The sequence below is a fragment of the Nipponia nippon genome, unplaced genomic scaffold (assembly GCF_047370975.1).
Source record: "Nipponia nippon isolate SJK-2023a ecotype South Korea unplaced genomic scaffold, ASM4737097v1 scaffold_23, whole genome shotgun sequence".
Taxonomy (NCBI): Eukaryota; Metazoa; Chordata; class Aves; order Pelecaniformes; family Threskiornithidae; genus Nipponia; species Nipponia nippon.
In genome coordinates, this window is record NW_028262340.1 from 5835869 (window position 1) to 5855694 (window position 19826).

Below are 19826 nucleotides of genomic sequence, written 5' to 3' on the forward strand. Positions count from 1 at the left end.
TAAATTACATCTGGCCACCAATTTATAGAGGTCAAAAAATCACTGATGGGATTAAGGATTTTGAAAGAATACACTGTTCTTTCTGGATAGTTCTGGCTGTTTTCTGTTAATACAAGTACAGTGTTTGCACTGGGTTTTAGTGACAATTACGGATAAATAAGGATCCCTTTCTTTTTATGCTTTTTGCTCGCTTTGTGTGTTTGCCTCCTCTTCTGGGGTGTTTTTGCTGGCCTTTTTATTTAGCGCTTTTAGCTGGATTTAGTATTTCCAGAAGCTGAATGGGCTGTACCAGTTAGAGAAAAGAATTGGAGTTCTTATGTCCTACTTAATAACTCCCTGGGTGACCTGGGATAAGCCTGTAGTTTCACACCTCCTTCTAACCCAGGTAATAAAGTTCCCAGGGATTCCCGGGGAGTGTTTTGTAACTTGAGAATAGTTGCTTGGTGAAAGAGATGTGAAATAATGCAAAGAAGGTTGAAATTGTTTGGTTTTTATCGTTGCTTTTTGCCTCTTCCTTTAAACGTGGCAATTGCTTGGATTTGTGGAAAGGCGGCATGCTTCGTTTGGAGCCTGCATCAAGGTTTAGGGACTCTCTGTGAGCCCCAAGGCCAAGGTGTGCCGTGGACGTACGCGGGGGGGAGTTGTGCTCTACCTTGACCTAGCTTGTCAGGACAGACCTTCTTGGCCATGGTACCTTGTGTTTCCTTCCTTCCTCCCTCTGCAAAATAGGAAAATTCACTTGCTATTGTCTCTCTTTCACGTTCCCTGCAGTGCACTGTCCGATGAACGAGGTCATGACGGACTCCACCGGTGTGATCCTCAGCCAGAGCTTCCTGGGAAGTTACCCTCACTTTCAGACCTGTTCTTGGGTGGTGAAGGTAGAGCCCGGGTATAACATCTCCCTCACCATCGAGTACTTCCTGAGCGAGAAGCAATATGACGAGTTTGAAATCTTTGACGGTAAGAGATTCACCAGTTTGACTTGCATAGCAGCTGAGGGGAAAGGAAAGAAGCAGCAGAGTTTCGTTTGTTGTTAATCTCTGTTCCCAGAGCGCTGTGGGGAGAGCTTTCCGCCGCTACGCCTGCAACCTCCTGCTGGGCTTACAGAAAGCTCCTCCTAAGACTCATTGATTCTCTGGATAAGAAAATATCAATGATTTGATTTTTGGATGACTTTAAAGTATTTTTCTAAGGGGCAGGAGTTAGCAAGCTCCTGGGAGAAATTGCAGCGGAGGTTGCTGGGAAGGGACGAGCTGAGCAGGTAGGACTTCTCATCCCTGAAGCCCGTGCAGACCAGGTTTTCTAGGCCCACGAGCCCTCAGGAACTGAGAGGGGATCTGTCACTATTCACAGTGATGCAGCTTTGTAACCAAACACAGAATACAAGTGCTGTGCTGATGCTCCTGTGATTTCCCATCAGGACTTGAGCCGAAGGCCATATGCCTGGAGCAAAATCCTGGTCTTACTGCGATCAACAGGGCTTTATTTGCTGTTGGTTTCCCAGGAGCCAGGTGACTGCACTGGGACTCGTGTTGACAAATACCCCTGAGCATGAGCTGCCATTCCTGGGCTCATGGTGAAAGCTCCTGTGCTACAGTTCCTTCTGCAGAAACGCCCTGGCACATAAGGCCCACGAGCGACTGTGTGTGTGTCAGCCCTGACTTCTCCCTGTTGCCTCCTTCCTTACAGGTCCCTCTGGCCAGAGTCCACTGCTCCTCTCGCTGAGCGGGAACTACTCTGCCCCTCTGACCGTCACCAGCAGTGGGAACAAAGTCTATCTCCGTTGGTCCTCTGATCATGCCTACAACAGAAAAGGCTTCAAAATCCGCTACTCTGGTAAGCACGGAGCAGAGACTAGATGCCTCTGCCAAGAACGCAGCCATCTCTTCAGCCAAGGATCTCCACGAAATTGCTGCAGAGGGGTATAGGCCATCTGTGTCGGCAGAAGCTGCCAAGGCCTGGGAAGGCGCACAAAGCTGGGCTCGTCCTGAGCTGGTGAGGCTGGGGAAGGCAGGACGATTTCCAGCAGAAACCTTGAAGCTTTGGCTGGTTTCTCAACCACTCTTAAGAATCAGAACCAGAATATATAACTGTAGACGATGTGGCTCTGGATAAATGAAACCCATCCCGTGCAATTCACAGTAAAGGTTGCCGTGTTACTAAATTATCGTGTCCTTGCAGCGAGGCCATTTTGAGATGTTTGAAGATGAACATCACAAACCAGAAGAACTTGCGCTAGGAGCTGCTTGGTGCATGAGGCACAACTTAGATGTGTCTGATCACGTTACTGCATTGGCAGCGAACTGTTTAAAACACGTTGTGCTCCCGCTCGGGCGTTCTGCCACTGCTCTCGCAGGAGCAGGACCGGGGAGTCTTGGTTGTTCATTCAGCCCAAAACCACTGGTGGATACTGAATGTTTGCTGAGAATTCCTTAAAACGAATTACCATGTTTTGGAACTTAGCAAATCTTAATTAACGGAAGTTATAAAACTGGGTTGAGAACTTGCCAGTATGTCATAAATAAATAATGACTTTACTCAGTAAATGAATTAAGTAATATTTAATTATCAGAAATTAGTCTTTATTCCTAGAGCTGAGTGAAACTTGGATAGCAGCCCTGTGCTCTTTGCCCCTTTGACTTTGTATTTATCCATCACAAGTTCTCCGTTTCTTGTACAGCCTTAGGTTATGGTAAGCACGGTGTAATTCCTGAGGACAGGAAGGGAATTTGTCTTGATACTGCCCATCCAGTGGCTGATTTATTTTCTTCTGCCCTTCTCTCCAGCTCCTTACTGTAGCCTCCCTCAACCACCAGCCCACGGGCTGATTCTCAGCCAGACGGGTCTGCACCCTGGCAGCACGGTCCGCTTTGGCTGTGACACAGGCTACCGTCTCGTTGGCCACAGCACCACCACCTGCTCCCAGCACCCTCAGGGCTACTTCCACTGGAACGAAGCGATCCCTCTGTGCCAAGGTGAGAGCAGGCAAACATATCGTTACGAGGATCTGTGAGTTCTAGGAAGGACTGAGGAAAACGTGGTAAAAATAAAAACCTATTGTAATTCCCCCAATTCCCTATTGAGAACAGGCTTGGAGCTGCAGGTGGGCAGAGAGGGGTGCTCCTCTTACATCCAAGTCCTTGGGAATAGATGAGCAAGGAGGTAAGGGAGAGAAAAAAAGCATCTGAGTAAAGGCTACTGCTGTAGAAGTGTTTGAACTCTCAGTAAAGACGCAGCCAAGCCCTGGTTAAGGATGGGAGAAGCTATTGCTTGGAAGGATCTGGAAGGGCTGGCAGGAGCACGGGTCCCACTGGGTTTTAGTAACTGGAATTTCCTTTGGTGTTTCTGGAAGTGCCCTCTTGGGTCTGTGTGTGTCAGCGGGGGATGAGAAATTTCTTCGGATTCAGATGGTGCCCAGTTTCTGTTGGCTTCATGTAAGATTTAGGCGTGTAGTTGTTCTTTCCACATTTCCTCCTAATTAACCGTAATTTTTATGACACATCATACTTCGCTCAGGGCTCCTTCCGGCGTGGGAGCGGAGGGGAGGACGGGGCAGTGCGCCCCAGGGGGCTTTGCTTCTGTGCTATTTTGTCTCCCTCGCTATGTTCACTTTCTGATTGCACCTTTTTCTCAATCCGCCAATCATCCCTGTTCCTTTGTGTTGATAAAATGCCTATCTTTATTCTGATGAAGCCTTTCAGTGTCTTTGAACATTCATCCATGTTCCAAGGGGACCGAGCACTGGGGATTAATATTGCATTGACTTCCCTGGAAACTAGCCAGAGAACAGAGACAGCATAGGCAAAATCTCATTGCGGTGTCTGCATTGTTGTCCAGTCCAAGCCGTAAGGAAAAGCAGGATTATTTAGTGTGGGATGTATGAAAGAGCCTTGAAAAAATCCTTTCTGTGTTCCTGAATCCCTTTGTCTCTTTGGAAATGGCACAGGGGTGCAAGCAGTCCTGCCTTTAAAGGGCGGTTTTGTGCTGTGGGTGCTTATATCCATTTGGAGCCCTCTCAAGGCTGTATTTATTTAAAGGTGAGTGGAAAGCAGTAAACCAAGACCCTGCCACCCAGGCCCGTTGGCAAGGGGGGGCACAAGCTCAGTGATTTAGCCTCTGCGACGACGCGGGCGGGGGCAAACGCCAAGTGCTGGAATGAGCAGATGAACCGCGCCGCAAGGCTGGCAGGCGCGAGGGGCTGTCATGGCAACTGTGCCTCCCCAATCCTTAGCCCAGCATAAGGAATTTCTCTGATGTGCTGTGTCTTTTTTTTAAGGAAAATCATGTAATCAAGAATAGGTACGAATTCTGCGAAGTCTTTTCTGCCCTGGTGTGCTGGAATGCCACCTGAGCCTCGTGTTCAGCTCCAAAGTCTATATTTACTTCCAAGAGGTGTAATGGCATGTGAGGAATGGATTTTAAACACGGAGGCGCAGAGGAGATAGAGAGAGGATGTGTGGGGAGGTGGGGAGAGGATGTACTTGGATGAGGTATCACCCGACAGCAACGATTCAAAGCAGAAACGAGTCCCTGAGCACCAGTTCCCAGGCCACCAGGGAGGGAGCCGGAGCCAGACCTTCCGTGGCTTGTCACTGCCTGGCCTGGAAACGCGGAGGGGCTCATGCGGTGTTGCTGAGCACCCCAGGTCTGCGCCGTGGGATGGAGGGGTGTGGGAAGGGGATTTCCCATGGGAGCTGCACGAGAAGCACTAAACCCACCCCGCGCTGTTCTGGTTCAGCTGAACGCATGACATGCCAGGAGCTCCGTGGGCACAGCCCGTGGTGCCACTCGATGGCAGTCGCCAATAGAGAAAGAATCTGGGGGCCAATTCATAGCGTTTTAGGTAGGCTCCTGCTCCAGTTTCCCCTTTGGAGGGGTGTGTGTCCCCACTGACCACACAGAGAGCAGCTTGGTCAGGATCTTGGTGCTGGATATCCCTCTGGAAGAGCCTGTCCTCTCCAGCGAGGAGAGCTTGCTGGTCACATTAGATCCAAAGGCTGAAACAGCCCCTTTGGGAAAGTCACCTCCTCTCTCTCTCTGTTTCCCCATCTTTACATCAGGAATCTTAATGCCGGCCCATGGTTATCAAGTGCCTTGAGAGACGGAGTTAAGTGAGCGGCAGCGAGCTGGACCTGTAGGAGAATTCATGGCGGAGCAGCTCCCCCCCCTGGCCTCGAGCAGCTGATAGCTGGGGCTGGCTCCGCTCTTCTTGCCCGCTTCAGCAACATAAAATCCAACACCTTCCCCCCCCGTTGCTCTCAAAGCCAACTGGCAACCTTTTGGTTTGGGCTGTACTCAATTTCTCATCCTTTCTGGTGGCCAGGACCACATGGCAGAGGTTTGGGAACTTGATCCGTAACACTGCATAAATGCTCGCACAATCAGCTGTGTCAGGAGGAGGGGAACTGGGGTGCCCATAAACACATGGTCTGGTTAACAAATGACATTTCCCACAGCTCCTTTCTGCCAGCACATAATCCTCTTCCCCTTCCCCATCCCCTCTGAATAATCTTTACTACGTGCTCTGTCCTAGCTGACATTTATGGAAGCAGCAGAGAATATTCTGCAGGGAACAATCTTGCGTTGGCACAATGGGGGAGAACACAAGATGATCTAATATGCCTTTTCTGTCTCTGCTGCCTATTTTTAAGCTGCTTTGTTTTTGGAATCCCAGCTGCAGATTTGCTTTCATAGCCTCTGTCCCTTTTCCTAGCACATCGTCTTCCTGCAGACAGAGTTTTTGTACCTCCGAACCCCCATAAGTGCTCCTTCTCTTTTTTCCCTGGACCACGCTCTCCATGGGTCTCTCCAAGCCAAACGCTGGTTTGCTTTCCCCTGGGACAACTGTTCTCCTTCATCATCTCTGATTCTGGTGGATTGCAGTGCCTGCAATTTGAGCCTCAGAAATGCTCTTTGGAACAGATGGCAAGTTTATCGCCACCCCAAAAATCAAGCGTCTCTGCTTTGTGCAGGGCTCTGTAAATAAAAACTTACTGATATCACATTCTGCTCAAGGATGCTGGATTTCCAGGGCGGGAAGGATCCTGCCACGGGTGCAGGGCACAGCCCCAGTTGGCTCTCCCTGTCCAATCCTCTTCTTGTTGTAGCCCAACCATCTGCAGGTGAAGAGGGTTGCATTTTTTTATTTCTGGTGGCTTAATGACATTTTTAGTTAACTGCATCTGGCTCAGAAGTGCTGTATTATTGCTAACTTTTGTATCAGGGCAGGGCTTATGCAATGGAAAGGCTCTAAATGATCGAACAGACCACTGGAGAGGCAGAGCGAGCTCGCTGGGAGGCAGGACCAGGCAGCAGTAAGTCATCCTTCCCTTGCGGCAGCTCAGCCTCGCTGACCTGGAGCACGGCTGGCCCTGCTCTCCCTTCACCCCGGTGTCCCTCCCTGTCAGTCTCCGTGCCTCAGTTTCCTGCTGGCAAACAGAGGTGATGAGTTTTGGCAAAGCACCAGGCTGCAGGAGAGAACTGAACGGAGAAAGGAGGCGGCTTTGCTGGGGGCAGTGGCATGGGAAGGGGGTCAGCTTCCTCCCCAGCCTCTTTGGTTGGCTGCAACATCAGAAAGTAGTAATGAGAGAACTGCCGGGTGGAAGTGAAAGGGTAGGACTTTCCAGGTCCCCTCTTCTTTTGCCTCAGAATGAAATTGGTATTCAGCGTGGCTGCTTGTCTAGACACCCAGCCTTGTAGACAGATTCGCCAAGCTCCTTAGCTCGATGAAGTGACATACGTGTGATTATCATTTCAACCAGGGATATGCCTGATCGTGCTAATACGAGCCTGCTGAATTACTCACACCCATTAGCAACACCAGCATCTGCAAGGTGCTGCGTAATGGTGCTCCAGGCTGGGGCTCTGGCCAACTCATGTAGCAGTAGTGGGATCAGAGGGTCTTGGACCTTGAGTGGTAGAAAGCTCCAGTGGTTGTGCTGATGCTGTACACAATAAGTTTGGTCTCTCCTTTCAGCACTCAGTGGGGTCCGTGTCACCAGAAGGTGACTTTTCTGAGGTTGCTGATGTTCTAGCCCTCATTTGTGTGCAGAGGGAATAAGAGGAAGGTGAACGTGTGCTGAAGCATCAGCATGTGGCTCAGGAGACGTAGGCTCAGCCTCCAGTTCGTGCCTTAGCTGGGTGGGAGCAGCTCGGGCTACTCCAGGAAGGAATGGATTTCCTTTAGAGCGTTTTTAAAATGCAGACAATTGTTTGGGTTAGGTGTTGGCCTCGAAATCGGTGCTTGCTAGCAGGCTCTGCTCCTCTCGGTGCCCTGCAGAGGCTGTTGGCAGCCCCGCTGGCCGGTGGTCTCGCAATGGCGGCTTTACAGCTCCCAGGCTGCTCTTCCTCCCCTTCTCACCCCGTGCCTGTCCAGACGGGTGGGCTGCACGTCTCCAGCCCGAGCGAGACGGGCTTCCCCCGGAGCCGAGACTCGGAGAGGGATGGGAACGTGCGTGGCGGTGTTGGAGGCAGGTCTGGGTTTGGTCTCCCAGCTCTTCTGAATGCTGATAGAGGAAAAAAAAAAAAAAAACGGATTTGAGTGACAGACTCCCAGTGCTGGTTTTCCCAGCGGTAGGGAAGAGGGTAACAGGGCTTGTCACGTCTTGCGAAACTCTTGCAGCATAAATGAACGTGAATCTGGTCTGTCTGTATTTGGCTGTTGCTCATCTTTCTGTGACCTGCCTGTCTCCTTTCTGCCCTCTTTGGCCACTCTCCTGGCCGCAGGACTGAGGATCTCGGCAGGAGTGGTGCAGAGCATCTTCTCCGAAGTGCTGCCATCTTGAGCAGCCATTTGGCATTGTGCCTGTTTATCAATGTTTTTCCCGAATTTCCCCCCTTACCTTCTCAGCCATAATGCTAAATTTAGCCTTCCTTCTGCCACAACATGATTATACAATTTGCTGCTTTGTGCAATCCAGAAGTGCTGTTGGAAGGGGTTTCAGATTGTTGCTGCTGTGGGATGTAAATACAAAACGTTATTGCTATCTAATCCTTTATCTCTGTGTGAAAACTTTTGAATAGTGTGTTGACGCATTTTGTGTTACAGATATTATAGAAAGTATGAGCCAGAGTCTCTTCCAGTAGAAACTGGTATTCAGGGTTGGCTTTGCTGTTACCGCACTGATAGACAGGAGCTGAAAATCGGATCCTCTGTGGAAGTGGGCATTCATTGCAGCTTCTGGGGTTGAACAGGGGGCTGGAGCTTTTGTAAATAGGAGAGCTTGGGATCTGGGCTTTCGGCTCACTTACCGCAAATCCATGATAAAATTGGAAGCTGACTGATTTCTTGGCTGTTTGTTTTCCCCCTCCTCCTTCCCAGCTCTCTCCTGTGGAGTCCCCAGAGCCCCAAGGAATGGAGTTGTCTTTGGCAAGGAGTACACAGTGGGCACAAAAGCCGTGTACCATTGCAACCAGGGCTTCCAGCTGCAGCCCGGGGAGGAGCCCAGCGCAGAGTGCCTGCAGGCAGGGCAGTGGAGTAACAGCAACCAGCCCCCGCAGTGCGTGGGTGAGTGCTCGCAGCCGCTGCAGTCCCACGGGGAATTTTGGAAGTCCCTTCAGTAATGGCTTGCTGCTCTAGCACGGACAGCTTTGCCTCACAGGTGCAGTATTTAGGACACCAAGTTTCTAATCCCGCATAACTTGGGTCTGATGTACCCTCTCACGGTGTCTTGGTTTCCCACCTGTAAAAGAGAGATGCTAATACTGACCCCCTTGTTAAAAAGCCAGCACGCTGGCTGAAATGCCCTGAAGGGCCCTGGAGTTAAACACCTATTAACATCTTTGTCTCCTTTCTTTTCCCTGACTCACCACATCTGGTTTCTAGCTGTCACCTGTCCCGATATCAACAGCATTGCAGTTGAGCACGGTCGGTGGCGGCTGACCTACGAGATCCAGTACCACTACAATGCCCAGCTAATGCTCATCTGTGACCCTGGGTACTACTACACGGGCCAGCGGGTCATCAGGTGCCAGGCCAACGGGAAGTGGAGCATAGGAGAACCGATGCCGACCTGTAAAAGTAAGAGCAGTAAAGCTCAGGAGCCGTGCCGGGGCAGGCCAGCTTCGCGGGGCGCCTTGCAGGGGATGGGGTTTCTGTTTTCCATTCGGTGGCTGTGCGAGCTCTGCTGTCGGCGTGCAAACGCACCACAGCCCTGGCCGCTCTTGGCAGCATCTGAGAGCGCGGCTGCAGAACTGCTCCGGTAGAAGAGAGTTTGGATGCAGGGAGAGGTCATCTGTTGATCTGATTCTTGGTTTAATCTAAACAGTTCTGCAAGAACTCCAGCACATTAGCTCATCTGTTGCTGTCAGGTCCCAGCAGCTTAGCTGTCACTGGTGCCAGATGCTCTGAAGTTTGCTTTTAAGAAAGAAAATAAAAAATTCTGATTTAAAATCTAACCTCTTCCAATTTTATGCAAATGCCAAGTTTAGGAGGGTAACAGTGTCACCTGTAAATCAAAAACACTCTTGGCAAGCAAGCGGCTCGCTCAGTCATTCTGACACGACTGCTGTGCTTTGGATCTTTTCCTTTGTCAAAGGTGGAGTTTTTTTCTCTCTGAGTGCAGATAGAGACAGAAAAATTTCTCCTTCAGAATGGCAGCTTTCCCTTTCCTCCTGCCTCCCTTTGTTTCTAGAGATGCAACTGCCGACTTCGGTGACAGATGTAGTTTTACCCCTGCTGGCTCTTCAGCCAGATCCGGGAGCGTGAGCCTGACCCGGTTTTATTTCTTCAGCGTTATTGCCACCTAAATTCAAATGACAGGATCTTGGCAATGCACTAAGGTCAGAAGCACCCAGCATGAGTCTCTTGATTTCTTGCTGAGTGCAAAAGCTCCAGAGGGTTTGCAGATCTTTAAGGCAGATAAAATAAAGAGCTGAAGTTTGTGGCTGGGAGCTGCATTTGCAAGGGCTCCTGGCCAGGCTCAGCTGCGCCCTGCAAACCAGGCTTTCGGCTGGGTGTCCTCTGTGGGTCTGATCTTCAGACATCAGCTCTGTCCTGGAAGCCACTATGTGCGAAGCAGCTGGGTGTCACTTTCTGATTGGAAATCTTGTGCCATTTTGTGGTTCTTCTGGAAGTCGGGCTTCCCCGGTGTATCTAGCCATGGGTTAATAATAGAAATATTCCTGTGTTAAAAACTTACTGTATGAAAAACTTTTACAGTTTCTCCCTAGCCAGTCTTGTCTTTAGTACTTCCCAAGCGTCCTGAAGCATAAATATTAATAGCACTTATATTCGTCACCTCGCGTAACACAACTCTGAATTGTTGTTATTATCCATGTAACTCTTTAATAATCCTTCCTACTCATTTCTGACTTCAGTAATAACTTGTGATGGCAAGTGTTTAAAAAAATGCATCTCCCTGCCTGTTCTCACTTACTGGGCTTTGGTATCTCCTTCAGTTATCTCCTGCGGAGACCTGCCCACTCCACCTAATGGGAACAAGATCGGCACGCTGACCAGCTACGGGGCCACAGCCATCTTCTCCTGCAACACTGGCTACACCCTGGTAGGGTCCCGCGTGCGGGAGTGCATGGCCAACGGACTCTGGAGCGGAGCAGAAGTGAGGTGTCTGGGTAGGTGTGGGGAAAGAGTCCTGATGGCGTTTCAGGAGGGAGTAGGAATTTTAGATACTGATCCAGGAAAGAACCCAAGCGAGGACTCGGTGCTACTGAAGCTTTAAGGTTTTAAGTTAGATATAAAAAGGAAGCAGACTTTGATTCCTTACCACTCAGTAGATGCGAGGTGTTTTGAGATTGGAGAGCTTTAAAAACGATATGTTGTTTTTACTGCTGCTCTGGTTTGATTTATGACTGCGGAGACTCAAATTCAGATCCCCCCAGAGAGCCCGGGTGGTGCGTGGTGCCTTCAGGAGGGGCAGGCGCGAGCTCTCGGTGGTTCTCCTTGTCTCCCTCCTGCAGCGGGGCACTGTGGTGTTCCCAGTCCCATCGTCAATGGGCAGATCAACGGGGAGAACTACAACTACCGCGGCAGCGTGGTTTATCAGTGCAACCCCGGCTTCCGCCTAATCGGGATGTCCGTGCGGATCTGCCAGCAGGATCACCGCTGGTCTGGGAAGACGCCTGTCTGTGTGCGTAAGTATGTTGTCAGATTTCTTTAGCCCTGGTGACAGTCAGAGGACAAGAGCACGTGTAAAGACCGTCGTTCAGAGTTCACACGCCCCGGCTGCATATGGTTGCTTTGCACGCAGACAGCGAGCATGCTGCACGAGCGCCCTTGGGGTTCGCGTAGGAGAGAGCTGAGGTGCGGCAGGAGTGGCATCGCTGCAATTTTGGCTGCTTTGCTTCTTTCCTCTGCTTTAGAAATTCCGCCTTTCTCTGGTGTTTTTCATGTGCTGAATTTCCAATGGCTGAGCCTGGCTGAAGGTGTGGTTTCTGAGGAGACCCCCCTTTATGGGGTGTGGGGAGGTTAGCGGCAGACATGGCCCCCCCAAGCACACCACGGTTGTCACTGTCTTTGAGCCCCGTGCTCTGTGCTGGAGGAAGGTCAGCCTCTCTCCTCCTCTGATCCACATTCACAAGTCACCTTGTACAACTCGCTCATTTATCTTTCCAGTAAATAAGCTAATTAAGTCAGTCTCTAGAGCTCTAAGGTGTTAATAAGTTTAAGCATCTTCTTATCAACGGACAGTGCAATCCATGTATTTCATATCATGATTCTCCAGTTGTTTGCTTCCAATCTCTCCTGTCTGGTTTAGAGCTTTATGTGCTAAGGCACGATAATAACAGCAAGATAGGAACTAAGGAATGACCTATAAATCAATGAATATGCGGATTCCAGCCTAAAAATAAGAAACAGACTTAAGTTGTCAAGGTTAGCAGAGACTCCAAAATTTGGAGGATGTCTAGGATTCTGCCTGAGATTTTTAGGCAAAGAATTATTGGAAAGGCTGTCTGTGGGTCTGTAGGTAGGTTTGAATTACTCTCATGTCTGAGGCTGCTCTGTTGAAAAAGTTTTAATTCGCTTTTACCTGCCGAGTACGTACATACTAACCTTGGACCAGGAAATCATATTGATAGAGGTCCTCCTGCTGTCAGGCAGATTTATGGAAATGCAGGATTTTCTAAATATCCATTTTCATGGCTCATCTTGTTTCTTTCGGGAGGGACCAAACCCATTAGAACAAACCAAATGAATGTTGCTGATCTGTATCTGTCTTCTGACTACTGCACCAGTACAGGGCTGGGTCCTGTGCAGTGCCTTGCTTTGGCTCTGCTTTGTGCCAGCTTCTGACTCTGGCCCCTGAAAGCCCACCAAGCTTTTGTGCAGAGATATGTAAAGGTGTCTCATGTGCAGAAGTTGGCCTTGAAGTTATTACACTACATTAAGCCTTATGGATAACATAAATTTAATGTCGTTAAAGCAGAGCACTGTTGGGCTCTGAAATTAGATGCCTGGAGGCTTTATTGCTTCTGAAGAAGCTCAGGGCACTGTGTGTGTTAGCACATTATAATTTCCTATTGTCCTGATATTTTCTCTTTAAACCTGCTACAGTTGCTTCCTCTGTGTGAACAGGTCTTTTTGATCCATGCCCACTGCAGGGAGCCTTTTTTTTTCTGGGACAGAATCCATCACCTGTTTCAAAACATGTATAATCATATTCAGAAGTACCTCAGAGAACCTGACATCTGCTTCCTGCAGCACTGAAAGGCTATCTTGCTTCATATTTTTTTAGACCTGTACCTGTCACCAGCTTGCATAAGGAATAAATTCCCATCCCTGCGGTATAGTCCAGCCCTGGCAGTCAAACGTGTTATGGATCTTTTGTGGGAATTTCATCTTCCCCTCTAGCTTCTGGCTTTGGCAGCCGTACAGCTGAACCGCTGGGCTTTTACTGATGGACCGTTACCCTGTTTCAGCACGACAGTAATCAATATTGCTTTGTCCTCCGCTGTTGGAAGATGTCGCATTCCTTAAGCAGCTAAAAATCTCTGTATGGCGTATCCTGACGTTTCTTCTGCACAGCGGAACTCGCTGCTGTGCTCAAAGCAAAGGTCTCCGGGCTTCGCTCGCAGCAGGGGCTGTATCCTCCCTGTACCGCCCGCCTCTGCCGACGTGCCAGCAGAGCGCTTGGAATTTCAGTCTTGTGTGTGCTTACTGCTGCTCCAGCCTTTGCCTCTGCACCTTCCCCGCCTGAAGCTGCCCCGGGTGTTGTCGGAGCGGCTCCCACTGGGACCCTTTAGCCCTTTACCTCGTCGCTGGCCCGAGCTAACATCAGCCACAGGAACAAGAACTACACAAAAATCCTCATTTCAGGGATTTAGAAATAAAGGTTTTCCCCCAAAGTTTTTCAAACTTAAAGCAGGAAGATTTAAGCTTTCTAGGCCATATGCTAGAAACCTGATTTTTCTCATATTTCTCCTCTCTTTTAACTATCCCTCTAGGTGTAACTTTATACTGCAGTGAGCGTACATCTGACTTACACCAGGGAGAGGGAGGAAAACATCAGGTTTCATGACTGTGCCTGTGATGCCCAGGGTAATGTAAGGCAATAGATTAATAGCAGTAGCTGGGATTTTTGAAGAGGAGCTCTAGGGATTTACAGTGTAAGTCAGTAGGATGCTGGCACTCAGCTGCTTAGAGAGCGGTTCAGAGAATTTCTTATGCCAGTAAAACGAACAAAGGTACCATGCTCTCAACTTGATTCAGTATTTCAACAGAGCTGGCCACAAATCTTTGAAGTCAGTGTGGGTTTCAGGGTTGAAATGTTTGGGGTTTTTTTATGGTCTCCTTCCTTGGGAACTTTTTCCAATGGATAATCTGCTTTCTTCCAGGCAAAAAAGTAACATCTCCAATTTCTAATTGTAGCTATCACTTGCGGCCACCCTGGCAACCCTGCCAACGGCTTGACCCAAGGGAATCAGTTCAATCTGAACGATGTGGCCAAGTTTGTGTGCAACACCGGGTACCGCCTGGAAGGAGCATCGCAGTCCCAGTGCTTGGCCAACGGCCAGTGGAGCAGCACCCTGCCCGCCTGCCGCGGTAAGTCGCCTGCCTCCGCCCCGGTCTAGGCAAACGGGACTTGTCTGCGCCTTCCTCGTTGCTTTCTCTGGGTTCCTAAAATTCAGCTTGACGCTGTCATAAATTCATGTAAAACAAATCTTGCAGTTCCTCGGGAATGTACAAGTGATGTCTGAGCTCCCAGGGCTGTGTAAATCTCGTGCAACAAACCTGATTTTCCCTTGGGCTTCGTTCAAAGCTGTTAATGGACCCTGCCCAGCCCTACATCCTCCAAGACATTGAAATAGGTATTGCAGGTGGGGAGGACGCAAGAAAATATCAGGCCAGACCCGTAGCAGAGGTCATCCTGGTAACCCTGGATGAGTTTAATCCAAGCAAATGCCATGGTCTTTCTGCAGAGCCCTTTCTTCTTCTAGGCTGCCCTACTTCCATTGATATTAGCACTTAAGTTCACTTATCAAATTCCCTCCCCTCCCTGCACTCCCTTCCTCTGTACTCCCTTAATCCAGTCTCCCTGTCGATACTGTTGCTCTGTCGGTCACGAAATGGGTTCTTCTCAACTGGCTGATATAAGTCCCGGTTTGGGGCCAGAGAGCCAGGCTCTGCTGCCGCGCCTTGCGTGGCAGGGCGAGGGCCTGCAGGATTGCCTCCACTCTCTCTTTTTTTCCTTTTAATAAGGACTTTTTCTGCCCCAAAGTATCTTTTAAAAAAAAAAAAAAGACTTAAAAAAACCCTTAAATTGTGGAACATGTGATTTGCAATTTTTTCCCGTTTTCCTGTTCATTTTTGGAGAATCCTTTGTTCTTTGTTACACCCTTTGTTTTGTATTTTTTTTTGTTGTTTGTTTGCAGTTGTAAACTGTACTGACCCCGGGCACCTGGAAAACAGCATCCGTCAAGTGCAGCCAAGTGGTCCTCACAGATTCAGCTTTGGAACAACTGTCTCATATCAGTGCAGCCATGGATATTACTTACTGGGTACACATGTCCTTACCTGTCAGGGGGATGGCACTTGGGACCGTGCCCTCCCACAGTGTCTTTGTAAGTTCTTCAGAATAATAGCCATCCACCCCAGGCTTTCATCCCACAGAGCTCTCTGTTGCTTAGCTGAATGGTCATGTAAAAAGTCTGGATCCAAAGCCCTTTGTAATCCACGGGAATCGTTCCACCAGCTTCACTGGCCTCTGGATCCTGCCCACGGAAGGAAAATATGTGGTCTGAGGAGAGAAATCCTGTTAGACAGAGATGGTTTCCCTTTGCAGGGGAAGGCAGCTCCCCCTGGGTTTTACTGGTTCCATGCAGCTCCAGCAAAAGTAGTGCAAGTGGAGAAGGGCAGCAGACCTTCTGCGACACAGATCTTCACGGGAAGCAGCGTGCAATTAGCCTGCCTGAGGACAGAGCATATTCAGCACAGCTCAGGCATGGCTGAGTTTTCATACACCCACTCATCCCCATGGCTTTGAGGGAGGGAAATGGCAGTGCGATGGTGAAATAAGTGCAGCCTTTATTCTGCTGCGACGCAGGTGCTAAAGAGGATTTCCTTCCCAACCCTCGCTCTCCATCGTTCCCCCTTACAGTATCCTGGCCCTTTCTGCCGTTGTGCTTTGCAGAGGGAATCGGGAGGTTCTGGGTGATGGTTTGGCCTAAGGAGTATTTCCAGTAGTGTACAAAGACACAAAACACTCCTGGTGGTCATGTGCTGTGGTAGTAATACCTGCTCCAGGAGAGCTCCATGCCTTGTATGAAAGGTGTCAGTGGTGGTGTTCCTGTCTTACACCGGGGGAAACCGAGGTCCAAAGTGGATTTGGAGCTGGCGCAGGACTGCCCAGTGAGGTGCTGGCAGAGGCAGGAGCAGACCCCTGGCAGACCAGCCCCCAGCACAGCTCTGTCCCCTCTGGAGACTAAAGCAGCTGCCATCTCCTGTTACCTGGCATAACAAATCACTAAAGCAGTCAGAAATGGAGCTCCTTACGTTCAGATTGGCTGAGCTGTTCCAAAGCCATGATTGTTTCTTTTTTTTTCTTGTATTATCCTTCGACACCTAGTCATACAAAGTAGTTTTTGGCACATTTTCCTTTCCTTTTGTTAGCAGCATGCCACCTTCTCGCATTTGCAGCACTCTGCACAGCCATGGGGAATTGACAAGTGATAACCGCGTGTTACCGCAGCCGCAGGGGCTCCGAGAGGGTAGCTACCTTTTAAAACCTGGGAGCCTCCTATCTCAGGCTCCCTCAGTCCACAGCTTTCCAGCTAAGTAAAAGCAATCTTCCTTAAAATGTTGAGCATCCATTGACTTTGGAGGATTTGTGGGCATTCTCAAAACTGGAAACTCAGGTCAGTTTTACGACTGATTATCTGGATTTATGGGCTTAATAGTTTAAAGAAAAAAAAAAAGTAAGAGATTTTTGCATGTCTGTTTTCTGTTTGTTGAATTTAAGATGTGCTCAGTGCTGAAACCCGTACCCTTTTAAGTGTTTATAGCTGGGTACCTAAAAATTACTAGGCGCTTTCTAAAACATAAATGAAGAAGGTTAATGCCAGACTAGCTTGGGTTGCAAATGCTGTCTCGTTCCTGTTTCTGAGGAAGGAGTAAGACAGAGTTGATCCCCTTTGGGGGGTGGGAGAGCAAGTCCAGTAAGTAAAGTACACGGGAGCAGAGCCTAACGCATCAGAAGAAAGAGTCTTCACACTGTGCACATAAATCCTTTAAAAACCTCAATACCGCCACAGGTTTTAAGCTCAACTGAGTCTGCTGGAGTATCTGTTATTAAATTGTTAGTTACAGTGCGAGTTTAAGTATTAGCTATCAAACCCATTTCCTTGCAAAGCGTCCTTGGTTTTAGTCACAGCTCTGCACCAGTATATTTCAACGCCCACGTGCCCAAACATACGCGTGCTCTCCTTTTTATTGAAACATACATCATGTTTCCTACCTAATGCCAGTCTTGGTATTTTTAGACTCTAGCAGGGGGAGATAAGGTACCCGTTACGGATGCTTTCCTTCAGAAACACAGTGGTGCATGGTCTTTACGCTGAGCATCCTCAGCCAAACCTGTCTAATAGCCCCTAAATCTGTCAGCGTATTTGTCAACAGCCTCCCCGTCTCCACTCCGATTGCTAAGCTAAAGTAAACCTATTAATTATTGTTAGCGGTGTGTTTTTTACCAGCAATGGTCGAGCGAGCGGTGCTCAGAATCTGCCAGGATAATTTGCTCAGGTGTGACACGGCATCGATTGCAGCTCTGTTGTCACAGGGCCTGGTGCTGCCGGGGATGGGTGGGGGTGAGGGTGTGCATGGAAATATTCATGTTCAAGAAGGGATGAGTTTTCCAAGGAACCTGCAAAGTGCCTGTCAGTGTCAAGACTAGGCATTTATGCACAAACCCTTGGCAGTTCTTAAAGGATGAGCTCATGTCCCTCCGAAGGAGTCCGATGCAAGGTCTGCTATGCCACGCCTGCACCGTGGCATGAGCCACCGGGCGTTCGGTGGGCTCTGGGGCAGACGAGTGGGTTTAAGCTGCCAGGGTCCCATGCAGTGACTTCAAACATGCAGTGCTTTGCTGTGTACCTGCTGCATCTGCCTTCAAGCGAGCATCGCAGGCAGTTTCCTCATGGTTGAAACTGTCGCATCTGTCTCTTGCAGTGGTCTCGTGTGGCCACCCCGGCTCCCCACCGCACGCTCAGATCTCAGGTGACAAGTACACCGTTGGCTCTGTGGTCCGGTACAGCTGCCTCGGGAAGCGGACTCTGATCGGCAACTCTACTCGCATGTGCCAGCTCGACGGGCGCTGGAGCGGCTCCCTGCCGCACTGCTCAGGTGAGGTGGGCTTCGGGAAGGAGGGGATGGGGCAGTCCCGTCCTCCCCTGCCCCCTTTTTATCCTGCAAGGGGGCAGCCTGGTGGGCTTTGCTGAGCTGGAGAAATGCACGTGCTACAGAGGGAGATTGTGGAAGACTCTGAAAATCACTGCGTCTCAGCTATCCAGTCTCCTGCAACTTGGATGATAAGCACTGGCAGAGAGTAAACCACTCAGCGTGCAAGATGAGGAATAAATCACTGCAGCAAGTGTTTGTGGTAGGAGGTGTACTGCAGCTTGCTGCTTTACAGTTTTCTCCGTGTAGAGTCTGTACAGGATGAACGCGTCTTATGCAAAATCAGGTCCTTGCATCCTGACTGCAGCATCTGACCCTCTTTCTCGTGCATTCCAACAGAAGAAGCCCATGTGGTCCCTTTCCAGGGCCTGACATCTGCTGTCATGGCACCCCAGCAGTCCCAGGTCTGCACAAGGCAAGTGGAAGCTGGTACAATGAGTTTCCACATCATCAGCATCTCCACTGAGAGCAGTTTGGCAACAGAAGTCCATCCCCACTCCCGTGCCAGAGTGAGAAAGGTCTCACACTGAAAACATCCTGATAAGCAAAAAAGTCGCTGATGAGATGGACTTGGGTCAAAGCCATGGGGGATGCAATGAGATGTGCTTGCCAAGCCTTCCTGAAATCGGGTTGCTGGGATCTCAGCTGGTGGCCTCCAGTAGAAGGAAGGGTGCTGAATGGCTGGCAGGGTGCTGTGCAAAGCCCTCCCCACGCCATCCCATCGCTTGTTCCTTGGAGAGCACAGAGGCAGACAAAATAAGAACTTAGCTGGAGCAACGCATTTGGGACAAGTGTTAATTTTTAATTATGCCACTTAGATTTAGCAGCTCCACTTGACCAAGTTTAACCTCTGCTTTGGAAGGGAAAGAGAAATCAGGCGGAGTCATCCTCATATTCGGAAGCCGCATCTGCAGAGTTCTTGGTCTGTAGCTGCTCGGAAGGGTTTTCTGCTCTAATTCGTGCCTTTTTCCCATGTGATTTTCACTGTCTCTCCTGTCATCTTTGCGGCTGGATTTTTGGAAACATTCAGCATTACTCTGACTGCTTCCTGCTGACATCTGTTGCATCTGATTTTTCTGAATGACTTCATGGAGGCAGCTTTAGACGAAGGCTGATGGTGTTTGACAGGCCCTCTCCGATTTGGGGCCACTTGGGGTGCCAGGTGAATGACCAGTACCTCAGAACCATGATTTCCACCCAAAGGCTTGGGGAGAGGCTCCTCTTTTATGCCACACCCGGGCGGTACAGTTACAAAAGCCGTGAAGAGGCAGAATACAGCTCAGATCATCTCCTGCCAAAGGTTCTTCGTTGTGTGCAAAAGATCCCTACAGTGGTGACTGCAGTTTTTGCAAGATGAAACAAAAGACTTTGATAAAAGTCATTATGTGAAAGAAAATGCTGAACCTGGAGCGTTCTCCCCCTTCTCTTCACAAGCAAGTACGTTGCCCAGATGATGAATATGCTCATTATGTTTTATATTACATGTGACGCTGCAAAGGCTGTACCTGCAGCAAAGCACAGAAGGCCCAGGAAACGGGAACTTCATTGCTAGCGGCAGGAGTGAAATAGTCTTTCCTGGCTTGGGGGTGGATGTGTTTACACAGATCATTAGCAGAGAAAGCCAAGAACAGGCATACACGACGTGAGCCTGTGTCAGGCAGTAAGGAGGTGGGCATTTCTCCAGCCTGCTCCAGAGAACCCCTGCGAGGCATCTGCTACAGCTGCTCCCTTCCTCCTGTCCCCCTAAGTTACAGCTGGCAGCTCCGAGTGTTCACAACTTGTACCAGCGGATGTTTCTCAGCTGGATCCCTCCCACCTCGCTGCTCCAAACCCAACAGCTTCTTGTTCTGCAAATACAATAGGGCGTGCTGAGGTGGCTTGGAGCATGTCGTAATTTCTGCTTGGAGGGAAACCATTCACATGACTGATGCTGGCAACCGAGCTGCTGTCTGCTGGAGCGGCTGCCACGGAAAGCAGC

General features: G+C 49.5%; 1 protein-coding gene across 1 annotated transcript in view; it reads left to right on the forward strand.

Annotated features, from left to right (window-relative positions):
• CSMD2 (CUB and Sushi multiple domains 2) overlaps window positions 1-19826 on the forward strand; it is a 345266-nt gene that overhangs the window by 299616 nt on the left and 25824 nt on the right. The window contains exons 48-57 of the mRNA XM_087760834.1: window positions 772-960; window positions 1690-1836; window positions 2787-2975; window positions 8321-8506; window positions 8825-9019; window positions 10399-10572; window positions 10918-11091; window positions 13826-13999; window positions 14830-14955; window positions 17621-17794. Of these exons, the coding sequence (XP_087616960.1) occupies window positions 772-960; window positions 1690-1836; window positions 2787-2975; window positions 8321-8506; window positions 8825-9019; window positions 10399-10572; window positions 10918-11091; window positions 13826-13999; window positions 14830-14955; window positions 17621-17794 (1728 nt within the window). The remainder of the gene's footprint in view (window positions 1-771; window positions 961-1689; window positions 1837-2786; window positions 2976-8320; window positions 8507-8824; window positions 9020-10398; window positions 10573-10917; window positions 11092-13825; window positions 14000-14829; window positions 14956-17620; window positions 17795-19826) is intronic.